The 25,543-nt window shown below is 41.2% G+C and overlaps 1 protein-coding gene across 4 annotated transcripts in view; it reads left to right on the plus strand.

The window, feature by feature from the left end:
- msh3 (mutS homolog 3 (E. coli)) overlaps positions 1-16,503 on the plus strand; it is a 231,921-nt gene extending 215,418 nt beyond the window's left edge. For 3 of the 4 annotated variants that reach the window (XM_034296469.1, XM_034296470.1, XM_034296471.1), the window contains 2 exons: positions 5,193-5,361; positions 16,139-16,503. In XM_034296469.1, coding sequence (XP_034152360.1) covers positions 5,193-5,361; positions 16,139-16,253 — 284 coding nt within the window. In that variant the 3' untranslated portion in view covers positions 16,254-16,503. Of the gene's footprint in view, positions 1-5,192; positions 5,362-16,138 lie in introns of those variants that run through there. The other variant, XM_034296473.1, reaches the window with a different exon arrangement.
- Positions 16,504-25,543: the final 9,040 nt, after the last annotated feature.

Raw genomic sequence — 25,543 nt, forward strand, 5'->3', positions numbered from 1 at the left:
AAGTTTGTATACCCTTGGAGAATTGGTAATACATGTACCATTTGTTAAGAAAACATGAGTGAGCAGGCAAAACACATTTATTATGGGATTCTTTTCTTTTTTATGGGATTCACATTCAACTGTAGGTTTTTACAGAATGGCACAATCATAAAACAAAACATGGCAATTAAGAAAAAAGTCTGCATGCCCTTAGTTCTTAATATTATGTATTGCCCCCTTTAGCATCAGTGACAGCGTGCAGTCTTTTGTAATAGTTGTCAATGAGGCCCTGAATTCTTGCAGGTGGTATAGCTGCCCATTCATCTTGGCAAAATGCCTCCAGGTCATGCAAGTCTTTGGTCGTCTTCCATGAACCACACGTTTGCGATCTCCCCAGAGTGGCTCGATGATATTAAGGTCAGGAGACTGTGATGGCTACTCCAAAACCTTTACCTTTTTCTGCTGTAACCACTGGAGGGTCAACTTGGCCTTGTGCTTAGGGTCATTGTCATGATGGAAGGTCCAAGAGCATCCCATGCACAGCTTTCATGCAGAATAATGCAAATTGTCACCAGTATTTTTTTGTAACATGCTACATTCACCTTGCCATCAATAAAAAAAAAAATGACAAGATTCCCCAGACTGCAAAAAAATTTGCCAATGGAACAAGACAATTTAACTATTTTTGAGGAGATATTTGCTTGAAATAAGTGAAATAATCTGCCAATGGAACAAGACAAATTACATGATATTTAAGGCATATTTTCTAAAAACAAGCGCTATAATCTAGCTTGTTCAGAAATATATACCTTATTTTAAGGATGGTAGGGTTGTTAACCTGAAAATAATATATACTTGATAAGCCATATCTTTTTTGTAGTGCATGCCTTTATAATATGATACAAACTTGATCCTTGTGTGTACAGATTGCTCCTGATTCTCTGAATCCTTTAATGATATCATGCACCGTAGATTATGAGATGCCCAAACTCTTTGCAGTTTTATGTTGAGAAACACTATTCTTAAATTGTTGCACTATTTGCCCTTACCGATCTTCACATTTGGGATGTGAAGATCTCTGGGATACTCTTTTTATACTCAATCATGTTACTGACCTGTTGCCAAGTAACCTAATTAGTTGTGAGATGTTCGATGGTTACTCCAGTTTTATGAGTGGAGCATCGTCCATAGGGGCTTCGCACCTGTTGGTTTACCCTCTGCCAATATGCAGTCACAGAAAAATGTAATATGCAAATTACACCTCTCATGGCCATCTGCCCTATGGCTATAAAAGAGGTCGTCATACTCTGTTCTGAGTGCCCAACAGGATGGCTCAGGTGTGGAAAAACCACAACATCGAGCCGCTTCCATCCCGCTCACACCAAACACATACGTTTGCGCACTGATAAACAGCCTCAAACGAATGTACACACGGCACCAACCCAACTGGTACCTCCTCAATCACTCTAAACTGAATCGGAGCCAGCCCAGAGAACACGCCGAGACCCGGACTCAGCGCACAAACGGACGCTCAAGCACACATAATACAAGCATCGTACAAAAAAACGCACAGGCGCAACGGACGGACCCATGTCAAATGCACCATCCCAGTAGCTAAACGGACCCGACTCACACCCCTGACTCAGCCACACTGAGCACAGAGTGAGCCAATGTGCCAGCAGCCATGTCACACAAGTAAAACCGGACAAAAGGCGACGGCGTCCCCCAAGATGCAGCAGCACAGATGTCCTCCAACCCCACGCCCCTAAACAGAGCAGAGGTCAGAGCCAACAAAAGCACAGTTTTAAGGGACAGCATCTTCAATGGTATCTGATGAATCGGTTCGAACCAAAGCCAATTCCCACTGTGGCAACGTCCGACGGGCCACTGGCCGGAGACGACGGGACCCGGCCAGAAACCGTTTCACCAAGGGATGACTAAACACAGACTGCACATGCGTAAACTTTGAGCGTGCCAGGGGATCTCTGCTGCTCAAATAGACCCTGCAGGAACGACACATCAGCGGGCAAAGATCCTAGTATAGTTAGCCAACCTGGAGGCTGCCCTCGCACCCTGAATGGTCGCGACTACCTCCTCAGTCAGTCCTCGCCGTAGCAGCCTGGCCTTCTCAGGAGGCGGGATGCCCCTACTCAACGTTTTCAACCGACCTTCCACCGTGGTAATGGCGATGTGGGATTTGATCGTGCCCCGGGTCATGAAGGGGGCCCCCCACGCCTCCTCTTACGTAGCAAAGGGACCTCCGGCGTCATAGTCGTAGTCTTCACCTTCCTCCGACACGGGCACCGGAATCGAAATGCGCAGCAGCGGAGATGGCAATGAAGAAGTCCTCCTTCACTGCCTGGGGGTCGACACTCCTGTCCTTCGGGGGGGCGACCTCCTCCTCCGAAGAGTCGGAACAACTCTACACCCGTTCAGCTGAACAGGGGCGCCGGGCTAGGAGAGACCGCCCCAGCGTTCAAAGAAAGTGAAGCCATCCTTGGCTTGTTGGGAATCACAGAAGACTGCATATAAAATGTTTCCTCTGAAGAAAGAAGACAGAACAGAGTATGACGACCTATTTTATAGCCATGGGGCAGATGGCCATGAGAGGTGTGATTTGCATATTTAGATTTTCAGTGACTGCCTATTGGCAGAGGGGTAAACCAATAGGAGCGAAGCCCTATGGGCAAAGCTTCACAATATAGAACCACCCGTTTTTTTTTTTGTAGTGCACACATTTTCCAATCTTTTGTTGACCCTGTTTCATATTTTTTTGAATGTGTTGCTGGCATATATGTTTCAGCATTTCATTTGCTGTCTTCGTACTATTTTATATTACATATAGTCTTTTCTGTTTTTATTTCCATTTTACACAGTGTCCCAACCTTTTTGGAGACGGGTTGTACACGTTAATTCTGTTTTAATGTCAATTCGGATTGCATTACTCATAGTCACGGAGGAAACTTATGAGTCACAGTGGTCAAGATGATTATTTTGGGAAAAGTGTTTTTTGAGTATGACCCTGAAAATGCCAGATATAAAATGTAGGACTTTTCCATTGACCATATTGTCATAGAGATTGCAGTGAGCAAAGTGTGGAGAGAGAGGGAACCTTATTTTGTAGGCTATAAGTGAAGAGGAAAAGATGAAATTGAATATAATACTCAACTGTTGATTTGGAGAATGGAACACATCCTGAGCCTGTATATCATCTGAAATTTTACAGGTGCTGCATCTGTTCCCAGTGTTGTTAGATTCAGCTCCAGAAATCTAATGAAACCATCTACACTGCCGGATAATTGAAATAGTTTTTTACACTTTGGCATGTTGTAATGAAGCCTGAAATAATAGTTTTAATCATCAGCATTTTCTGATGATATATTATTATTATTAAAGACCAACTTTACTACATGGGAAATGAAAATTATATGGGCCTAATATACAGCCCTGGAAAAAATGAAGAGACCACTCCAAATTTTTCTTAAATCAGCATCTCTACATGTATGGCAGTCATTCCATTCCAGTGTCTATTAAATTCCAACCCAGGCACACCTCATTTTACTTAATGAGGTACTGACTAGGTGATTACCAGAACCACATCTATTTTAACGAGGATAAGTATAAAAATCACTCCTGTGGTCATCACTATCCTCTTGCAATAGGACAAGCTGGATGGCAAAAACAGTGCAAGTAGTACCTCAAAGGTAATTTGAATAAAAAAACAACTATTCAACATGACAAAGGATTGAAAAGAAATGCTTTGAGTGAGGAAAAGAAGGGTTAAATTCTGGCGAAAACGACTGACAGAGATGACCATTCGAATGTCACTCAACAAGTGACCTACAAAAAGAATGACAAACAGCAGCTGGGGTGAAGTGCGGACGGTTCAAAACAGGTTCCTAGGGGCAGGGCTAAAATCATGCAAAGATAGAAAAAAGCCCTTCATCAATGAGAAGCAAAGAAGAGCCAGGCTGAAGTTTGCAAAAGACCATTAGGATTGGACCGTAGAAGAATGGAGTAAGGTCATCTTGTCTGACAAGCCACACTTTCAGCTTTGCCCAACACCTGGTCATCTAATGGTTAGAAGGAGACCTGGTGAGGCCTACAAGCCACAGTGTCTCGCACCCACTGTGAAATTTGGTGGAGGATCTGTGATGATCTGGGGATGCTTCAGCAAGGCTGGAATCAGGCAGATTTTTCTTTGTGAAGGACGCATGAATCAAGCCAAGTACAAGGTTATCCTGGAAGAACACCTGCTTCCTTCTGCTCTGACAATGTTCCCCAACTCTGAGAATTGTTTTTTTCCAGCAGGACAATGCTCCATGCCACACAGCCAGGTCAATCAAGGTGTGGATGGAGGACCACCAGATCAAGACCCTGTCATGGCCAGCCCAATCTCCAGACCTGAACCCCATTGAAAACCTTTGTAAATTAATGCATTTTTGTGCCAGGAGTGGCATAAAGTCATCCAACAGCAATGTGACTGCATTATTTGAGGTCAGAAAACAATGCATCTTTTTTGGGTTATTTTGACCAGTTGTTATTTTCTACAAATAAATACTCTAATTTGGGTCAAATGTTGTCAGTAGTTTATAAACAAAAATTTAAATTTTACTCAAACACATACCTGTGAATAGTAAAACCAGAGAAACCGATAATTCTGCAGTGGTCTCTTAATTCTTTTCAGAGCTGTATGTTATAGCAACATGTGATAGACAGTATTGTATAATGGTATAATATAATCTGTTGTAATCTTTTCCTCTAAATAACTTATTTAAAGTAATACTAAATTACTCTCCCTACTCTTTCCAATTCCATTTCTTTAATAATATATAGTATGTCGCAGTAGGTTATTCTAATCTTTTGCTCTTGAGCACTGTTTTTACGCATTGTTCAATAAATGAATTATCTTTGCTATCCATTCTTTCTGAATTTTATTTTTCTCTATTCCCACCTAATCATCCACAAACAGCTTCTCATCATACACAATGTTAAATTATGTAACTTGTGACCATCATTATAATACAATATAATTACATGGATTACAAGTAAAATCACATGATTTCACAGGCAGGCTACAAATTTTGCAGTGGTGGGGTGCCGTGGCAAAATCTCTACAGGGAAAACACAAATTATATACAGTATATTGTCTGTTTATATACAATACGCAGTGCCTTGCAGAATTATTCTTTTAACTGTTTGTGTCTGTGTAGATGGTGAGTTGAAGCCAGATTTCATCACCTTCTTGTATCAGCTAACTGAGGGGGCAGCTGGACGGAGCTATGGGCTAAACGTTGCTGGTTTAGCTGATATTCCTGAAGATGTTCTACACATCGCCACCTGTAAAGCACAAGAGCTAGAGAACACTATCAACTCACGAAGGTAAACCCACAGTCATGTAGACATTTAGGTAAAATTTGTTTTATATCCAGACGTTTTGCAATTGCCATACAAATCTATAACCATTTCAGTGATTGCTAGTGGTGTACCTTACTTTTACAATCTTTGTTTTTAATAGAAATTGTACTTTTAGTTAATTAAAACTTTTTTTATCGCAAATTCTAGTGAGATTGAAATTGTGGAGTTTTTTTTGTTCCTTCAAAACATACGATTACCTCCTCACTATGAACATTGGGACCGATTAAGTCCACCATTATGGTTTTTCTGCCATTGTGAATTTTTGGTAGAAAGACAAAAAAAAAAGGTTTTTAATATTTTGCATCTATGGATGAAGGTCTTCAAAAATTAAGAAAGCAAGGCCGGTATGTTAAACAACATGGCTGCTATTGACCAATGACCATGTGAAGGATGTGGTTTTGTACATATGCAGACAACTACTACAAGGATCATGGTATTATAATTCTACTTGTTAAATACAGTATGTTAACTAAGATGATACGACAAAAATGACAGCAAGGAATTTTTTTATCATACCACATGGTGGCACTATTGAGGTTGTCCACCTCTGCAATCTCACCACACTCACTCCATTGGTTTTACAGCCTTGAAAAGAGGTAAATATGTTCACCTTTTTTTATTCTGATTTCAACTGGTTAAAATTATATTTGTAAACTACTAACGGCAGTAATACTGTTAATACTGTTATTTTTCCAGAGTATCACTTAATTTGTTGTATCAATATCCGCTAACTATCAGACAATTTGTGTGTAAATAATGTCTTTATTTGCGTTATTATTATTAAAGATGGTCAGTGAAAAATTATGCAAGAATGAATTCCGATTCTTGCATATTTATTAATGGACTAATATGGTCCGTGAAAAATTGTTTCATAAAGGTTATGTTGAGCTACACTGCTAAGGGGGCACTTGGACTTGATGAAAAAAAATATATTAAAGATCAAAATGTTTACTGTACATTGTGTAATTCGAAGAAAATTACGTAACAATGGTCAATGGAAAATCACCAACTGATTCAGGGCTGGATTCAAACTCACCCGAAAATCAGAGTAAACAGTTAACATCACAGGCTGTTCTAACATGCGTGAATTTCATCATGGCAACTCATAATGTGACTCAATAGTGTGTATGGCCCCCACATGCCTGTACGCACTCCTGGGCATGATCCTGATGAGATGGCGGATGGTGTCCTGTGGGATCTCCTAAAATACCTGGATCACGGCATCCGTGAGCTCCTGGAGAGTCTGTGGCACCACTTGGTGGCGTCGGATGCAACGATACATAATGTCCCTGCGGATCTCAATTGGATTCAGGTCTGGGGAACGTGAGGGCTAGTAAATGGCATCAGTGCCTTCATCATCCAGGAACTGTCTACACACTGTTCACATGAGACAGGACATTGCCCTGCACCAGGTGGAACCCAGGGCCCACTGCGCCAGCACAATGTCTGACGATGGGTTTGAGGATATCATGCCAGTACCTAACAGCAGTCAGTGTATCGTTGGCTAGCATGTGGAGGTCTGTGTGACCTCCACCTGTGTGATCACTGACTCAAAGCCAAACTGGTCATGCTGGATGATGTTGCAGGCAGCATAACGTTCACCATGGCGTCTCCAGACTCTTTCACATCTGTCACGTGTTCAATGTGAACCTGCTCTCATCTGTGAAGAGAACGGGCGCCAATGGCAGACCTGCCAATTCTGGTGTTCTCTGGCAGATGCCAATCCAGCTGCATGGTGCTGGGCTGTGTGAACAGGTCTCAATAGAGGACATTGGGCCCTCATGCCACCCTCATGGAGTCTGTTTCTGACAGTTTGGTCAGAAACATCCTCACCAGTAGCCCACTGGAGGTCATTTTGTCGGAGTCTGGCAGTGCTCCTCCTGTTCCTCCTCGCACAAAGGAGCAGATACAGGTCCTGCTGCTGGGTTGATTCCCTTCTATGGCCCTATTTGAAATCAGCTGTTTCGTATAGGGGTTGAAATAATTATCACGTACCCAGTCATCAAGGGAGAGAGTAATTCTATTATTTATTGCAGCATTTGGTTGTTTTTCATAATGTTACAGACTCAATCTCAAAGAAACTTCCAGTCGTACCTCTACTTCAGTGGTTCACAACTCCGGTCCTCGAGTACCCCCAACAGGACACATTTTTGTTGTAGCCCTGAACAAGCACACCCAATTCAACTCAATGAGAGCCTGATAATTAGTTGACAAGTTGAATCAGCTGTGCTTGGCTGCGGCTACAATGAAAATGTGTACTGTTGGGGGTACTTGAGGACCGTAGTTGGGAACCACTGCTCTACTTTATAGACATTGCAACCAGGAATACACATCACAGTACTGTTGCGCTTTGAGTGAACGTGACTTCCTGTGTACGGATAAAGTGATTTTCTGTTTTGCATTTTATTTTGAATAGAGACTTGACAGTTATTCATATAATTAATTTATTATTTCAGTTTAATTACATGGATCCACAGGAACAATTGTTTTCACAAAACAGAGTAAAAGTACAGAGGAAAACAGAGCAATGTCATAATTGTTCTGATGATACATTATTGCTTTCACCTCTTTACACCCCTCTGTTTCAGCCCCCCAAAATATTCTCTCTTATTCTATAAGATACATACAACAACAAGTCGTCATACTAATAGGAAAACAAGAAAGGACCCTACACTGTCATGGCAACCATAGTTCGTTAACATACCTCCTGATCCGAGCTACCCCTAGTCTCTGTCCTGCCCAAATGGAAGGATACAGAGGAGACACAGGCAATTTCACCTTGTAGCCATCTGAACAGGGCTGTAGATAAGAGAGTTTTGAGGCCTGGCGCCTTCGTTTGTGGCCATAATCACTTCTAGGAACAGGACATGCTGACCTAGGTCTCCTATCTGTGGCATACATGAACAGTCTAAAGCAAATTCAGGCCTAGTCTAAAACAGTCCATTTACAGTAACTCATGAAAGTGAGTACACCCCTCACATTTTTGCAAATATTTGATTATGACATATTTTGAAATGACATTTGCTACAATGTAAAGTAGTGAGTCTACAACTTGTATAACATTGTACATTTGCTGTCCCCTCAAAATAACTCAACACACAGCGATTAACCCTCTGAGTACGACGCTTTACATTTTTGGGTGTCACTACTTTTATATTTAGGCTTATAAACAATATGCAATGTAAATCGATCATTGTGTAATGGGCATCAAATTATTCCAAACTACCTCAGCTAATATAAGCATGCATGTTAATGTTCTTGTAAGTTAGTGCTTTAGGGAAAAATGCACAATAAAGTAAATAATTTCATAAGCAAAATCAGATTTTTTCTATATATCATTGAATTATTACCATAACACACCCATATGGAGTGATACTCCCAATACAAATGTTCTGTGCAAATACAATGCACATTTGTGTAAAAATAATTTGCCTTTTGTCCAACACGTTTTTGACACAATTTTTTATTAAAATCAACCCAAAAACCCTTGTGGAACTGTTCTGCCATTACACCAACACTTTTCAAACCCATTTTCTTACACAAAAATGCATTGTATCACAATAATGTGAACAGAACAATGAAATTAGTCACCTTTTGTGTAAGCAGTCCAATATGTTAATGTCACGTGGAACAGTTTTCCCATTCCAAATACACAAAGCAGACAATATCTATAATGATCACATTTGTATTACATTATTTCATGATAAATAGGTGATTAGATGTTACTTACCAGACTGTTCTTGCGTTAGCATTGGCCTGTTGTTAGCATTCGTCCTTTGTTGTCCGGTAACTCAGCTATCCAGCATTTGATAACCGTAATGGACTATGGCTACATTTAGTAAAAGTGTTTTTACATTTTGCCATTTTATACTAATAATAATACTTATAAAACTGTTGAAAACACATCCTTTCTTTGTATTTTTGACAAGTTAGCATTACGCAACTAGCTAAGCTGACATACTGTTACAACTTTTTCTACAGTCAGATTGAGTAAATGAAGAAAACAAAACTCATATCCCACCCAGCAACCTTATGATTTGATCAAATACACAACAGATACCTTCCCCTGATTGGGTGAAATAAACTATTCTGCATAGCAACAGCCTTCCATTGGATGCTGTCACCCAACTGCCCATCCATTGGTCAGGTGCACAAGGGTTTGGTTGCATTTGGACAGAATAACGACAACAAGGAAATGTGCCATGTAAACACAAAGCGCATCTGCGTTTCCATCGGAATATCGTGGAAACAGCAAAGAAAACAGAATCTCTCTATCACAAACTGTTTTGAAAATATGAAAAACTATGTAATTGTTATGCAAATACGCCCCAGGCATGGGCGCTACCGCCTAGTCCGTCCTCAGGGGGTTAATGTCTAAACCGGTGGCAACAAAAGTGAGTATGTCCAAATTGGGCCCAAAGTGTCAATATTTTGTGTGGCCACCATTTTTTTCCAGCTCTTCCTTAACCCTCTTGGGCATGGAGTTCACCAGAGCTTCACAGGTTGCCGCTGGAGTCCTCTTCCACTCCTCCATGACGACATCACAGAGCTGGTGGAAGTTAAAGACCATCCACCTTCCGTTTGAGGATGCCCCACAGATGCTCAATTGGGTTTAGGTCTGGAGAAATGCTCGGCTTGTCCATCACCTATACCCTCAGCTTCTTTAGCAAGGCAGTGGTCGTCTTGGGGTCGTTATCGTGTTGGAATACTGCCCTGTGGCCCAGTCTCCGAAGGGAGGGGATCATGCTCTGCTTCAGAATGTCACAATACATGTTGGCATTCATGGTTTCCTCAATGAACTGTAGCACCCCAGTGCCGGCAGCACTCATGCAGCCCCAGACCATGAAACTCCCACCACCATGCTTGACTGTAGGCAAGACACACTTTGTACTCCTCACCTGGTTGCCGCCACACATGCTTGACACCATCTGAACCAAATAAGTTTATCTCATCAGACCACAGGACATGGTTCCAGTAATCCATGTCCTTAGTCTGCTTGTCTTCAGCAAACTGTCTGCAGGCTTTCTTGTGCATCATCTTAAGAAAAGACGTCCTTCGGGGATGACAGCCATGCAGACCAATTTGATGCAGTGTATGGTTTGAGCACTGACAGGCTGACCCCCACCCCTTCAACCTCTGCAGCAATGCTGGCAGCACTCATACGTCTATTTCCCAAAGACAACCTCTGGATATGACGCTGAGCACGTGCACTCAACTTCTTTGGTCAATCATAGCAAGGCCTGTTCTGAGTGGAACCTGTCCTGTTAAACAGTTATATGGTCTTGGCCACCGTGCTGCAGCTCAGTTTCAGGGTGTTGGCAATCTTCTTATAGCCTAGGCCATCTTTATGTAGAGCAACAATTTTTATTTTTCAGATCCTCAGAGAGTTCTTTGCCATGTTGAACTTCCATTGGCCAGTATGAGGGAGTGTGAGAGCGATTACACCACATTTGACACAGCTGCTCCCCATTCACACCTGAGACCTTATAACACTAACAAGTCACATGACACTGGGTTGCCAGCGGTTTGGACATTTATGAATGTGTGTTGAGTTGAGTTTTTTGAGGGGACAGCAAATGTACACTGTTATACAAGCTGTACACTCACTACTTTACAATTTCTTCTGTGTTGTCACATGAAAAGATATAATCAAATATTTGCAAAATGAGAGGGGTGTACTCACTTTTGTGAGATACTCTATTACAGTTAATATGCAGAATAATGGATGAATAAGGATATGGTAATACATGAATCCTTTACACTTTCTAACTGGACAGACAGACTGATATCCATGAAGGTTAATTGACTTGGTGTTATACTGTGATGATTGCATGTTCCCTTAATTGTTTTGAGCAGTGTACTTTAACGTACCGAGGCCCATTATCCACAACCATCACTTCAGTGTTCCAATGGCACTGTTTTATCGCTAATCCAAGTTTATTGTTTTGAACGTCTAATTGATACATAGTGAACTCTTTTGCGATTGTGTTTAGAGAAGTAATAAAACTCTCCTTTAGACTTGTTCAGTATCTTCAGCATCAACATATTGTGGGTTTAATTGCAGGCCCAAGATTGCCAGAAACAAAGAACTTTGTTTTGAAACCCCTCAGTCTATTCTAGGTCTGAGAATTGCCATGGATTAGCCTGGTCTCTAACCAGAATAGAAAAAGGAGTGGGAGGCCTAGGTGCACAACTGAGCACGAGGACAAATACATTAGTGTCTTGTTTGAGAAACAGACGGAATTTCTCAGTTTCAACATTTGATATGGTGCTTTTGTATTGTTTTCAATTAAATATACGATAAATTAATTGCATGTCATTGCATTCTTTTTATATTTGCATTTCACGCAGTGTCCCAACTTTTGGGGTTGTATAAAGACAACATATCAATTGTTGAATCTTAGCCATTACATTTTTTGGGATAAAATACATGCCCGTTTTGAATTTGATGCTAGCAACACGTTTCAAAGACTTTGGCACAGGGGCAAGTTTACTACTGTGTTTTCTTTTAACAATACTCTGTAAGCGTTTGGAAACTGAACATACCATTTGCTCTAGTTTAAAAAGTGAAATGTTTGCCCATTCTTGCTTGATATAGGATTTCAGTTGTTCAACAGTTCATTGTCTCCTTTGACGCATTTTTTATTTCATAATGTGCAAAAATAAATTCAATAGGTGACAGGTCTGGACTTCAGGCAGGCCAGTTTAGCAACCTTACTCTTTTACTACGGAGCCATGCTGTTGGAATACTGTACGTGCAGAATTTGGTTTGGCATTGTTTTGCTGAAATTTGCAAGGCCTCCCCTAAGAAACACGTCATCTGGATGGCTGCATATCTGCCTGTATGTATTGTTCAGCATTAATGGTGCCTTCACAGATATGCAAGTTACCTATGCGATGTGGACTAATGCACCCCCATACCATCACAGATGCTAACTTTTGAACTGTGCGTTGATAAGAAGCCGGATGGTCCCTCTCCTCTTTAGTCCAGAGGACGCGGCGTCCATGATTCCCCAACATAATTTGAGAATACAATTTTGATTTGTCAGACCCCAGGACAGTTTTCCATTTTGCCTCAGTCCATCTTAAATGAGCTCAGGCCCAGAGAAGGTGGCGTCGGTTCTGGATATTGTTTATTTATGATTTCTTCTAAGCATGGTAGAGTTTTACCTTACCATCAGTGACGTATTATGTTCACAGACAATGGTTTTCTGAAGTGTTCCTGAGCCCCTGCAGTGATTTCCACAAAATAATCTTGTCTGTTTTTAATGCAGTTCTGCCTGAGGACCGGACGATCATGGCCATCCAATATTGGTTTTCATGCCTTGTCCCTTGAATATTTGAATGATAATGTAGATGAGCTCTCCAAACTCAGTTTTACGTTGAGAAACGTTATTCTTAAATTGTTACACTATTTGCCCCGCACAGTCTTTCACCGAGTAGTGAACCCCTCCCCATCCTCACTTCTGACACACCCATTCAGTTGTGCTCATAAGTTTGCATACCCTGGAAGAAATTGTGAAATTATGGCATTGATTTGGAAAATATGACTGATCGTGCACTTTTTTAAATTTATTTAAGGATAGTGATCATATGAAGCCATTTATTATCACATAGTTGTTTGACTCCTTTTTAAATCATAATGATAACAGAAATCACCCAAATGGCCCTGAGCAAATGTTTACATACTCTGGAATGTTTGGCCTTGTTACAGAGACACAAGGTGACACACACAGGTGAAAATGGCAATAAAAGGTGAATTTCCCACACCTGTGACTTTTTAAATTGCAATTAGTGTCAGTATATATACTCACCTAAAGGATTATTAGAAACACCATACTAATACTGTGTTTGACCCCCTTTCGCCTTCAGAACTGCCTTAATTCTACGTGGCATTGATTCAACAAGGTGCTGAAAGCATTCTTTAGAAATGTTGGACCATATTGATAGGATAGCATCTTGCATTTGATGGAGATTTGTGGGATGCACATCCAGGGCACGAAGCTCCCATTCCACCACATCCCAAAGATGCTCTATTGGGTTGAAATCTGGTGACTGTGGGGGCCATTTCAGTACAGTGAACTCACTGTCATGTTCAAGAAACCAATTTGAATTGATTCGAGCTTTGTGACATGGTGCATTATCCTGGTGGTCATAAAGGGATGGACATGGTCAGAAACAATGCTCAGGTAGGCCGTGGCATTTAAAAGATGCCCAATTGTTACTAAGGGGCCTAAAGTGTGCCAAGAAAACATCCCCCACACCATTGCAACTCCACCACCAGCCTGCACAGTGGTAACAAGTCATGATGGATCCATGTTCTCATTCTGTTTACGCCAAATTCTGACTCTACCATCTGAATGTCTCAACAGAAATCGAGACTCATCAGACCAGGCAACAGTCTTCCAGTCTTCAACTGTCCAATTTTGGTGAGCTCATGCAAATTGTAGCCTCTTTTTCCTATTTGTAGTGGAGATGAGTGGTACCCGGTGGGGTTTTCTGCTGTTGTAGCCCATCCGCCTCAAGGTTGTGCGTGTTGTGGCTTCACAAATGCTTTGCTGCATACCTCGGTTGTAACGAGTGGTTATTTCAGTCAAAGTTGCTCTTCTATCAGCTTGAATCAGTCGGCCCATTCTCGTCTGACCTCTAGCATCAACAAGGCATTTTTGCCCACAGGACTGCCTCATACTGGATGTTTTTCACCTAGAAATGGCTGTGCGTGAAAATCCCAGTAACTGAGCAGATTGTGAAATACTCAGAGCGGCCCGTCTGGCACCAACAACCATGCCACGCTCAAAATTGCTTAAATCACCTTTCTTTCCCATTCTGACATTCAGTTTGGAGTTCAGAAGATTGTCTTGACCAGGACCACACCCCTAAATGCATTGATGCAACTGCCATGTGATTGGTTGATTAGATAATTGCATTAATGAGAAATAATCCTTTAGGTGAGTGTATAAACACAATAGAAAATGTGCAGGAAACAATATGTACTTTGTGTACACTTAAAACCTTATCTCAGCATCGTACCAACCACAAATAGATGGTCAGTCTCTCATCTCATCTTCATCTGCTTATCCGTATCGGGTTGCGGGGGCAGCAGCTCCAGCAGGGGACCCCAAACTTCCCTTTCCAGAGCCACATTTGCCAGCTCTGACTGGGGGATCCCGAGGCATTCCCAGGCCAGTGTAGATATATAATCTCTCCACCTGGTCTTGGGCCTACCCCGAGGTCTCCTTCCAGCTGGACGTGCCTGGAACACCTCCCTAGGGAGACGTCCTGGGGGCACCCTTACCAGATGCCCGAACCACCTCAACTGGTTCCTTTCGACGCAAAGGCGCAGCGGCTCTACTCCGAGTTCCTCACGGATGGCTGAGCTTCTCACCCTATCCCTAAGGGAGAAGCCAGCAACCCTTCTGAGAAAACCCATTTCAGCCGCTTGTACTCGCAATCTTGTTCTTTCGGTCATGACCCAGCCTTCATGACCATAGGTGAGGGTAGGAAAATTGACCGGTATATCGAGAGCTTTGCCTTCCGGCTCAGCTCTCTTTTCGTCACAACGGTGCAGTAAAGCGAATGCAATGCAATGATCAGTCTCTCTAAAGTAAAATATGAAATGCACAAGACATGTATTCTTTTTTGTATTAGCCTACCTAAGGAAAATGTCATACTGTATTTGTTTTGCATGCAAAGTACATGCAAATGTTAATTAAGTCCATCCACTAATCAATATTGGCAACATAATTAATCAATCCCTACAAGATTTTGACTACTAGCCTATTACTGTTCCAGGCATGCTTTGTTGAAGTTTGCTGTGGAGCAGGTGCTATTGCTGCACTGAGTTTGTTCACGGTTTGTGTCCACACAAGACAGGTGTAGCTCCTATCAGTTGATGTCCAAACGTGTGCTCCACTCATACTGTGGTAATATGCTGAAAAATATTTTCCCTCATATTGTGCTTGTTTTTTGATTGGTAAGCCAGTAGTGACTAAACAGGAGTGGGATATTTTTAAGTAGCAGGGAGAACAAGATAAAACAAGATTTGTTTGAGATTTTGCGGAGAAACATGAAAATTGCATGTACTTCAGAATTATTTCACAAGCTTGTCATATAACAGAGGTGACCGCACTGCCTTTTGAGAGCAGCAAACAAATGGAACTGCCTTGAGTTTGCTAAATGTTATTGGAACTTGGATTGGCACCAGTTGCTATGGTGAGATAAAGTTAATTTGAATCTGACCATAGCAACTGGTGCTAAATCTAATTAATTATCTAATGAAAAATTGCCAAATCATTGATGTTGTTGGTCTGTTATGATTCCACTGGTTCAGGGGCCCTAAAAGAATACCAGGACATTTTTTACATAAACCTGGTTGTCTTTACCTTACTGCTAAAAATGGCTGCAAATGTATTTTACAGCAAGACAGTGACCCCAAGCACACATTGAAATATCATGAACAAATCAAGAAAAGGATGCAGAAAGTGCTGAAAACAAGGATGCCAATGTTTAATGTTTTGGGAATTACATTTATCTTCCTAAATGTAAAAATATTTAGGCATATGAAAGGATTGGTTTGGTAGTAATATTGTAGCATTATAGTTCTAGCACAATCTTGCCTTATTTCACTTCATTGTAGACATATCCAGTAATTGTAGACATATTTCAGATCTCCAATTGTGTTGGATGTAATTATAACCACTTTTCTATTTCATCCCTCTTACCCCCTTCTCTCTCTCCCTAGAAAGAGCAAGCGGTTGTTATCTGAACTGTGGAGCATCAAAGACAGAAAACGTCTGTTAGACTGGGTGCAGCTGAACTCACATGTACAAAGACATAAATCCCTGGTTGCAGTGTGACCTGGATGCTATTATATTCTCCATAGACTCTCTCTGAGGGAGAGAGATAGACTAATACTCTGAGGGGACAATGGAACAATGGAACTGCATTTATCTCAGAATCTATAGAAAATAGTTACACACATTAAATTACTAAGTGCAGACATGCATGAGCGCGACACAAGCATAGTCAATAGAGAGATTGAACACTAATTTAGAGTGATTAACAGGAATTTGTGATTTTGAAAAAATAAAAATAAACTAAAAGCCACTATGACAATGTCTATTTATATATTTATATATACACCGATCAACCATAACATCATGACCACCTGCCTAATATTGTGTAGGTCCCCCTTTTGCTGCCAAAACAGCTCTGACCCTTCAAAGCATGGACTCTACTAGACCTGTGAATGTGTGCTGTGGTGTATGGCACCAAGCAGATCCTTCAAGTCCTGTAAGTTGCGATGTGGGGCCTCCATGGATCGGATCTGTTTGTCCAGCGCATCTCAATTGGATTGAGATCTGGGGAATTTGGAGGCCAAGTCAACACCTTGAACTCGTTGTGTTCCTAAAACCATTCCAGAACCATTTTTGCTTTGTGGCAGGGTACAATATCCTGCTGAAAGAGGCCAATGCCATCAGGGAATACCGTTGCCATGAAAGTGTGCACATTGTCTGCAACAATGTTCAGGTAGGTGGTAAGTGTCAAAATAACATCCACATGAATGGCAGGACCAAATATTTCCCAGCAGAACATTGCCCAAAGCATCACACTGCCTCCACCGGCTTACCTCCTTCCCATAGTGCATCCTGGTGCCATGTGTTCTCCAGGTAAGCGACACACACGCAACCGGCCATCCATGTGATGTAAAATAAAACGTTATTCACCAGACCAGGCCTGCTTCTTCCATTGCTCTGTGGTTCAATTCTGATGCTCACGTGCCCATTGTATGCACTTTCAGTAGTGGACAGGAGTCAGCATGGGCACCCTGACTGGTCTGCAGTTGCGCAGCCCTATATGCGACAAACTGTGATGCACTGTGTTTTCTGACATCTTTCTTTCAGCACCAGCATTAACTCATTCAGCATTTTGAGCCACAATAGCTTGTTTGTTGGATTGGACCACACAGGCCAGCCTTCGCTCCCCACGTGTATCAGTGAGTCTTGGCCACCCATGACCCTGTCGCCGGTTCACTGCTTTTCCTTGGACCACTTTTGAGAGGTACTGACCACTGCAGTCTGGGAACACCCCACCAGGGCTGCAGTATTGGGGATGCTCTGACAGTCATCTGGCCATCACAATTTGGCCCTTACGCGATCAGATCCTTACGCTTTCCCATTTTTTCTGCTTCCAACGCATTAACTTTGAGGACAGAATGTTCACTTGCTGCCAAATATATTCCAAACACTGACAGGTGCCATGATAACTGGATTATCAGTGTTATTCACTTCACCTGTCAGTGGTCATAATGTTATGGCTGATCGGTGTATATAAAGCTCTGGAAAAAATTAAGAGACCACTGGAAAATTATCAGTTTCTCTGGTTTTACTATTCATAGGTATGTGAGTAAAGTTAAATTTTTTGTTTTATTCTATAAACTACTGACAATATTACTCCCAAATTCCCCCCAAAAATATTGTCATTTAGAGTATTTGTTTGAAGAAAACAACAATTGGTCAAAATAACCCATAAAATATGCATTGTTTTCTGACCTCAAATAATGCAAAGAAAACAAATTCATATAAATTTTTCAACAACAAAATACTAATATAGAGTAGAGTTAAAGAATGGAGTTCAGAAATCAATATTTAGTGGAATAACCCTGATTTTTTATCACAGCTTTCATGCGTCTTAGCATGCTCTCCACCAGTGTGTCACATTGCTGTTGGGTGACTTTATGCCACTCCTGGCAGAAAAATTCAAGTAGCTCAGCTTTGTTTTACGGCTTGTGACCGTCCATCTTCCTCTTGATCAAATTCCAGAGGTTTTTAATGGGGTACAGGTCTGGAGATTGGGTTGGCCATGACAGGGTCATGATCTGATGGTCCTCCATCCACACCTTGATTGACCTGGCTGTGTGGCATGGAGCATTGTCCTGCTGGAAAAACCAATGTTGGGGAACATTGTCAGAAGGAAGCAGGTGTTCTTCCAGGATAACCTTGTACTTGGCTTGATTCATGCGTCCTTCACAAAGACAAATATACCCAATTCCAGCCTTGCTGAAGCATCCCCAGATCATCACCGATCCTCCAACAAATTTCACAGTGGGTGCGAGACACTGTGGCTTGTAGGCCTCACCAGGTCTCTTTATTAGACAACCAGGTGTTGGGCAAAGCCAAACATTTGACTTGTCAGAGATGAACTTACTCCATTCCTCTACAGTCCATTCCTTATGGTCTTTTGCAAACTTCAGCCTGGCTTCTCAGCGATGAAGGGCTTTTTTCTGGCTTTGCACAACTTCAGCCCTGCCCCTAGAAGCATGTTTCGAACCGTCCTCACCGTGCACTTCACCCCAGCTGCTGTTTGCCATTCTTTTTGTAGGTCACTTGATGTCATCCTACTGTTGTTGAGTGTCATTCGAATGAGTTGATGGCCATCTCAGTCAGTGGACAGTCGTTTTTGCCCTTTCCAGTCTGTAGCTTTGTTGTTTTATTCAAATTACCTTTGAGGTACTACTTGCACTGTTTTTGCCATCCAGCTCGTCCTATCCAAGAGGATAGTGATGACCACAGTAGTGATTTTTATACTTTTCCTTGTTATTTTAGATTTGGTTCAGGTAATCACCTAATCGGTAACTCATTAAGTAAAATGAGTTGTGCGTGTGTTGGAATTTAACAGACACTGGAATGGAATGGCTGCCATACATGTAGAGATCCTGATTTCAGAAAAATTTGGAGTGGTCTCTTAATTTTTTCCAGCGCTATCTATACATTTGTGCTCAAATGTTTGCATACCCTTGGAGAATTGGTAATATATGTACCATTTCTATAGAAAACACAAGCCACGCTGTTTGGGTCCATACCAGGTTTAACTTGTCATGGAGGCTGCTGTCAAGGTAGCTGAAAAAGGAACCTGGGTCGATGCCACACACTGCAAGAACGCTCCAGTGTTAGAAGATACAGCAAAGGAAGGGTAAAATTGAAGTTTACCTTAAGGGGGGTGTGAGACAAGTGCTAGAAACCTCTGTACTCCAACACATCCTGCGACCTTGGAGCCAGAGAGACAAAGACCATGGATCCCCTTCAGGAAGACCAGAGGAATGAGATGCACCATCAGGTGCCTGCTGATTTTTAGTATTGTCTTTGTCATACCAATAGTGTGGCCCTTCACTCCGCACTATGATTATCATGGACAGATTGTAAATATGACACACAATAAAGCAAGGAAAGAGTAATTTCTACACCATGAGAAAAGGCCGATACATGTAGGAGGCAAATTTAAACAAACTATGTCAACCTTTCACCTAAAAAAAAAAATAGCTTGGAAGTATGAATTGTGCAATATAAATAAAATTGCTTGCTAAACAAAGGAGGAAAAGGTGGAGATGTTATGATAATTATTGTACTGTTAACATTTCCAAACATCTAGGAGTAACACAGGATTACTGGAGAAGACAACACCCACCTGACCCACCCCATAGGTAGACCCGCTATTACATGTCATATAACAGTTGCACGTTCTTTAATAGTTCCTACTCCTGTGTCAACTCGTCCTAAGCCAGGTAGGGTAAGAAGAGTGCTGTACCCGTAGGACAACATAACCCGTAGGATAACGGTTGATTATGCAAAGCGCATTAATTACTAATTGTTGGATCTGTCAACACATACCAACATCTTAACGTTCCCCTATGTTAACCCCTATCCCATTTACAGTAGCAGACTGGTGGACACATGGTTACTACCACAACAGATAAGGACTGTTATAGGCAAAGAGCTTGGAGAAACTCATTACGTTGCCTTTCAAAATAGATTTAAGTTAGATATGATCTTACCCTCCCAAGCCAGAGTCTGCAAAGTGGTTTAGTCAGAATGCTGTACTTTTATTTCTGCTGTGTAACCAAGGTGATAAATACATTAAGAAAATAAGTAATAAATAGATCATTATTTTGATAAGAACGTTAATAGGAATTAAGATGTCATTATTAAAAACATTTTTTACTGTCTTAAATTACGATTAGGTACTTTTATTTTGAAACTTAAAGATGCCCGTTAGCTGCATCCGTTGCTGGAAAACAGATGAGAGAGAATGTCATTTTTTTTGGGATGTGTCATATTTAGTTGTTTTCTGGAGGGGCTGAACCTTTAAAAGTAATGATTAAGTTAATGAAGACACTGAATCACTCGTGTTATATTTAAGTTGGACTTATGCTAAGAAATATCTCAATAAAAGATGAAAGATGTATATTTTTATTGTACTTTTACTACGAGTGGTACATTTTAAATTATCAAGTGAATGGAAAGATATTTTGTTGAAATAAGCATTCACTTTTGTTTGAAAGGTTAAATCTGATTCTTTGTTAATGCTTTCATGTGTGAAATGCATATGAGGTACTAATTAAAAGTATTTATCCCAATGCTTTATACTGAAACTAACTATCTTTTGATACGATTGGAAGCTTATTGCAGTTGTGATTTGAAGTATTTATATGAATTCAAGGTATTCTATCTGATTACTTTGCATCGGTTAACTGAATGGTATTCACTACTTTTCAGCATATGTAGAAGTATATGCAGTTCTGTAAATATTTATTTTACACACTGGAGTTAATGTTGTACAAAATGTGAACACGGGAGCATTTGATAGATAAATATAAAAGCAACCTGCATTAGGAAAAGGAGTAATGAAACTTAATAAAAGGTTATAACCTGGTTGTTAATGCAGGTCAAGTATTTGGTTGGATTTGAAAGTCCTAGAAGATTCATCGTTCTCAATAGATGGCGACCCAACCCATTTTGATTTCTGTCACTGAATCCTGTCCTTTGAAGGAGCCGGATGTGCCCCCAACCACCCCACCCCGGAAAAAAACTTAAGCGGTTTAGACACGTGAAGCCGTAGCTGACGTCTGACTGAACAGCATAGAAACACACGATATAGCATATAAAGACAGAAATGGTGGCCGCGGGTTAAGTTCACCTGTGACATTGTTTGAAAAGTAGCCCAATTTGCATGAAACCTGTGGATATTGCAATCCTGCTTAAAGCAGACGACCAATGGCTTCTGGTGGGGTACGGCTACAGCAGCTGGACAAACTACACAGAGAACTGCAGTAAACTGTAAAACTAGAACCGGTAGTAATAATAACAACAATTTGTTAAGTTTAGTTATGATTGTTTACATTTGCTAATGATTAATTTGGATGGCTGTGCATGGTTGCCTGTCATAGCATAGCACATTTTTTGTAATTTATAAATCAATTTATTGGGACATTTTGAGCATATTTGAATATTGGGGGGGATGTGTCCCCCTCAATATATATTGTAATCACGTCCTTGGATGATATCATAGATGACCACAATGTTTGGATTATTGATAGTAGCGGCCTGAGGCCCGTTTATGTGATGCTTGTCTATCCATGAGTAAATTGTTTAAGGATTGACACCAACGGTTGTTCTGGTGTCAACAGGGAGGATTGATACCCCTTTTAACTGTAATAAATACGGACTGTTCATGCATTAAGTTAGAGACTCCTCAGACGATTATGTTTGTAAGCGTTTGACGCGTCTCTCTTATTTGCAAATAATAATAACTGTTAAATTGTGCCAAGATAATTTTGTCTCTGTTCTTACTCCTTTAAGAGTGTCGATCGATGGAATTGCCATCACAGTATACACACTTCAAATTTTGTGTGCGCAATAAGCTTTGAAAACGAAATGTAGTGTTTGGCCGGAGATGGTTGTGTCGCTGCTTTTTTCCAAAAGTTTAGACACCCGAAATATACTGACTACACGTTTATAGCACACAACTCTAAAGGTTTCGATGGTCACATCTTGATGCAGTACCTTGCTAACAATGGTATTGGCACGACACTTATTGCTAATGGTAGCAAGCTCATGATTTTTACAGACAGCACATTCAATCAGAGATACATTGATAATCATTGCTTCCTACCGATGAAGCTGTCGGCCTTGCCACATGCTATGGATTTTAAGGATTCGAAAAAAGGCTACTTTTTTAACATCAAGGAGAATGAGAACTATGTTGGCCTCGATCCGGAACCACAATACTGTGGTGTGAATACCATGATGGCTAAAGAAAAAGATGAGTTTATGCAATGGAACGAAACTATTTCCACAGACACCTTTGTCATGCAGGATGAAATTAAGGCTTACTGTGTGAATGATCTGGTCATCTTAAAAAGAGGGTTGTATGCGTTCTGGGGGGAAATGAAAATCAGTGCCTAAAATCTTGATGGATACACTGAACGCGATGGTGTGTGCACGGTCACCCAAAGTGTCATTTTTTAACAAGCACCAACCCAGTGACAAAGATTCAGTACGGGTTAATATGGTTATTTTGCAAGGCCCACTTTTTCGCCTTTTGCCTTGGTGTTGAATCTAAGAAATTGAAATTTGCCTTCTAGTGTTGTGCTGGTGGCTGGCACACGTGGAGGTGTTAGCCTGCTAACTTAGGGGTGTATGAGAATATAAGGGCCTAAACTCAATTAGAGGGATAGATTGGAAATTGGTATAATGATTCTTCTCTTATTTGGTAAAATATGGTCTTGTGGTTTCGTAATGAGGGGTTAAAATAGTGTTTCTCTCTCCTTGTATGGAGTAGAATACGGACCATGGCGAACATCTTTAATATTAAGATAACATTCTGTTTTCCATGACGACTGGATTCGCAGCCAATATAGTCATAGCCTACGACAGTGGGCACAATAGCCAAAGCCTGTTTATTCCCTGAATAAATAAACCCGTAAAATTAGATGTTCTATTTCAAATGTTGATTTGGGTTTGGTTAATTAATGTAGTTTCACTTCAATTGTATTTACAATGATACCTGGGATAATACTTGTGTTTTCAGACCTACGCCTGATGCTCGTTGCTGCGTTTTAAATCCTAGCCTAGTGCACTGACAAATGGGGTGGATTGATGTAACGGTGTTTAAGGCCTCCATTGAGTTTCCTTTGGATTACTTATTGTACCTTGATTTTAGTGACGTCATACATCTGTTTTCTGTCTACATTACCATTCTTACGAGTTTTCTTAATTTCCACACTAATGTTGAGTTGTGTAGATAATGATAGGCAAACTTTTACAAACTGCTAAAATATTAAATGGGTTGGACACTAAATCAAAATATTCAGTTAACGAACATTGTAGGCTAAATTGATAATATAGGCTGATGACCATAAACGAACATTTGGCCTTTTTAATGGCTCACCATAAATGTTTAATGGCTCACCATAAAGGGGGGCAGATCCACTGAGATGGCTTCTACCAACCTTTACCATTACATCAGAGTAGCCTATTCCTAAGGGTTAAATTTGAGTGTTCAGTGTGGTCTCATCTATGGTAATTTTACCAACACAAGCATATTCAGGTTTGGGTTAATCAAACATTCAGTGGAAGCTAAATGCATGTTTCCTCTCAATAGCTTTAATGTTGAAATTTATGATTTTGAAACATATTTGTAGTAAGGGTGGAGACCTAAAGTCATCCAACATTGTTAATTGCTAGAAAAATCTTGATGTTGTTGCATGACAGTAGCAATGTTTGACTGATAAACACTATTTTGAATAACATAGACATGCATCTAAGTTGAGAAAATTCCCTAGACTTTAGGAGGTTCATTGCGTCATGTTACATGTGTTGTTTCACCTCAGTTTGGTCATTGCCTGTGGAAAAGCAAATTTTGTTATGCTGATTTGGGAGTTGTTTCAATATACATCCTTCACACGAGCAATCGTGTGGCACAGTAGTTTTTTTTTATTTCCTTTGTGGATGTTTTTATCATTTTCGCATTTGTTTTTGTTAGATTTTCAGTTTGCGACTTTTTATTGAACAAGTCTGACTTACTGCATGTTGGACTCCAGCAGGGCTGCCCTTTGTCTCCGGTTCTGTTCGTAATTTCTATGGACAAAATTTCTAGGTGCAGCCAGGGGCCGGAGGGTGTCAGGTTTGGGGACCACACGATTTCGTCTCTGCTCTTTGCGGATGATGTTGGGCCCCTTCAAACCAAGACCTTCAGCATGCACTGGGACGGTTTGCAGCCGAGTGTGAAGCGGTGGGGATGAAAATCAGTACCTCCAAATCCGAGGCCATGGTCCTTAGTCGGAAAAGGGTGGCTTGCCCACTTCAGGTTGGTGGAGAGTGCCTGCCTCAAGTGGAGGAGTTTAAGTATCTAGGGGTCTTGTTCACAAGTGATGGAAGGATGGAACGGGAGATTGACAGACGGATCAGTGCAGCTTCTGCAGTAATGCGGTCAATGTATCGCTCTGTCGTGGTGAAGACCACGACAGACCGATACATCGCCTTGCGGCTCAGCTCTCGATTTACCGATCAATCTACTTTCCTACTCTCATTTATGGTCATGAGCTTTGGTTCATGACCGAAAGGACAAGATCCCGGATACAGGCGGCCGAAATGAGCTTTCTCCGCAGGGTGGCAGGGCGATCCCTTAGAGATAGGGTGAGAAGCTCGGTCACCCGGGAGGAGCTCAGAGTAGAGCCGCTGCTCCTCCACATTGAGAGGGGTCAGCTGAGGTGGCTTGGGCATCTGTTTCGGATGCCTCCTGAACGCCTTCCCGGGAAGGTGTTCCAGGCCCGTCCCACCAGGAGGAGACCCCGGGGAAGACCTAGGACACGCTGGAGGGACTATGTCTCCCGACTGGCCTGGGAACGCCTCGGTGTCCCCCCGGAAGAGCTGGAGGAAGTGTCTGGGGAGAGGGAAGTCTAGGCATCTCTGCTTAGACTGCTGCCCCCGCGACCCGGCCCCGGATAAGCGGAAGAAGATGGATGGATGGATGGACTTTTTATTGAATGACTGTTAGATTCCTCCCAACTATTGATTTTCTATTCATGTCTGTCCTGTAATGGTTCTGCTTTCACGCTTGGAGTCATTTTCCGTTGACTCTGTCATGAAAGCAGGGGGGGACTGAATGAAATGATTATCTATGATGAAAAAGAGTTGAACTTAGAGTTCATAGCGAATTAAATTGGCATTTAAAGAGTTACGTGAATAATTTAGTTTTTCTGTTTCCATAGTTTGTCTAATTGGGTTTGTTGAAAAGTATGTTTTATACAAAATCTAACATGATTATGGTTGAGTAGAATACATCTTGGTAACAAACCATTTTAACTTGG

Source organism: Esox lucius, chromosome 13 (assembly GCF_011004845.1).
Source record: "Esox lucius isolate fEsoLuc1 chromosome 13, fEsoLuc1.pri, whole genome shotgun sequence".
NCBI classification, from domain to species: domain Eukaryota; kingdom Metazoa; phylum Chordata; class Actinopteri; order Esociformes; family Esocidae; genus Esox; species Esox lucius.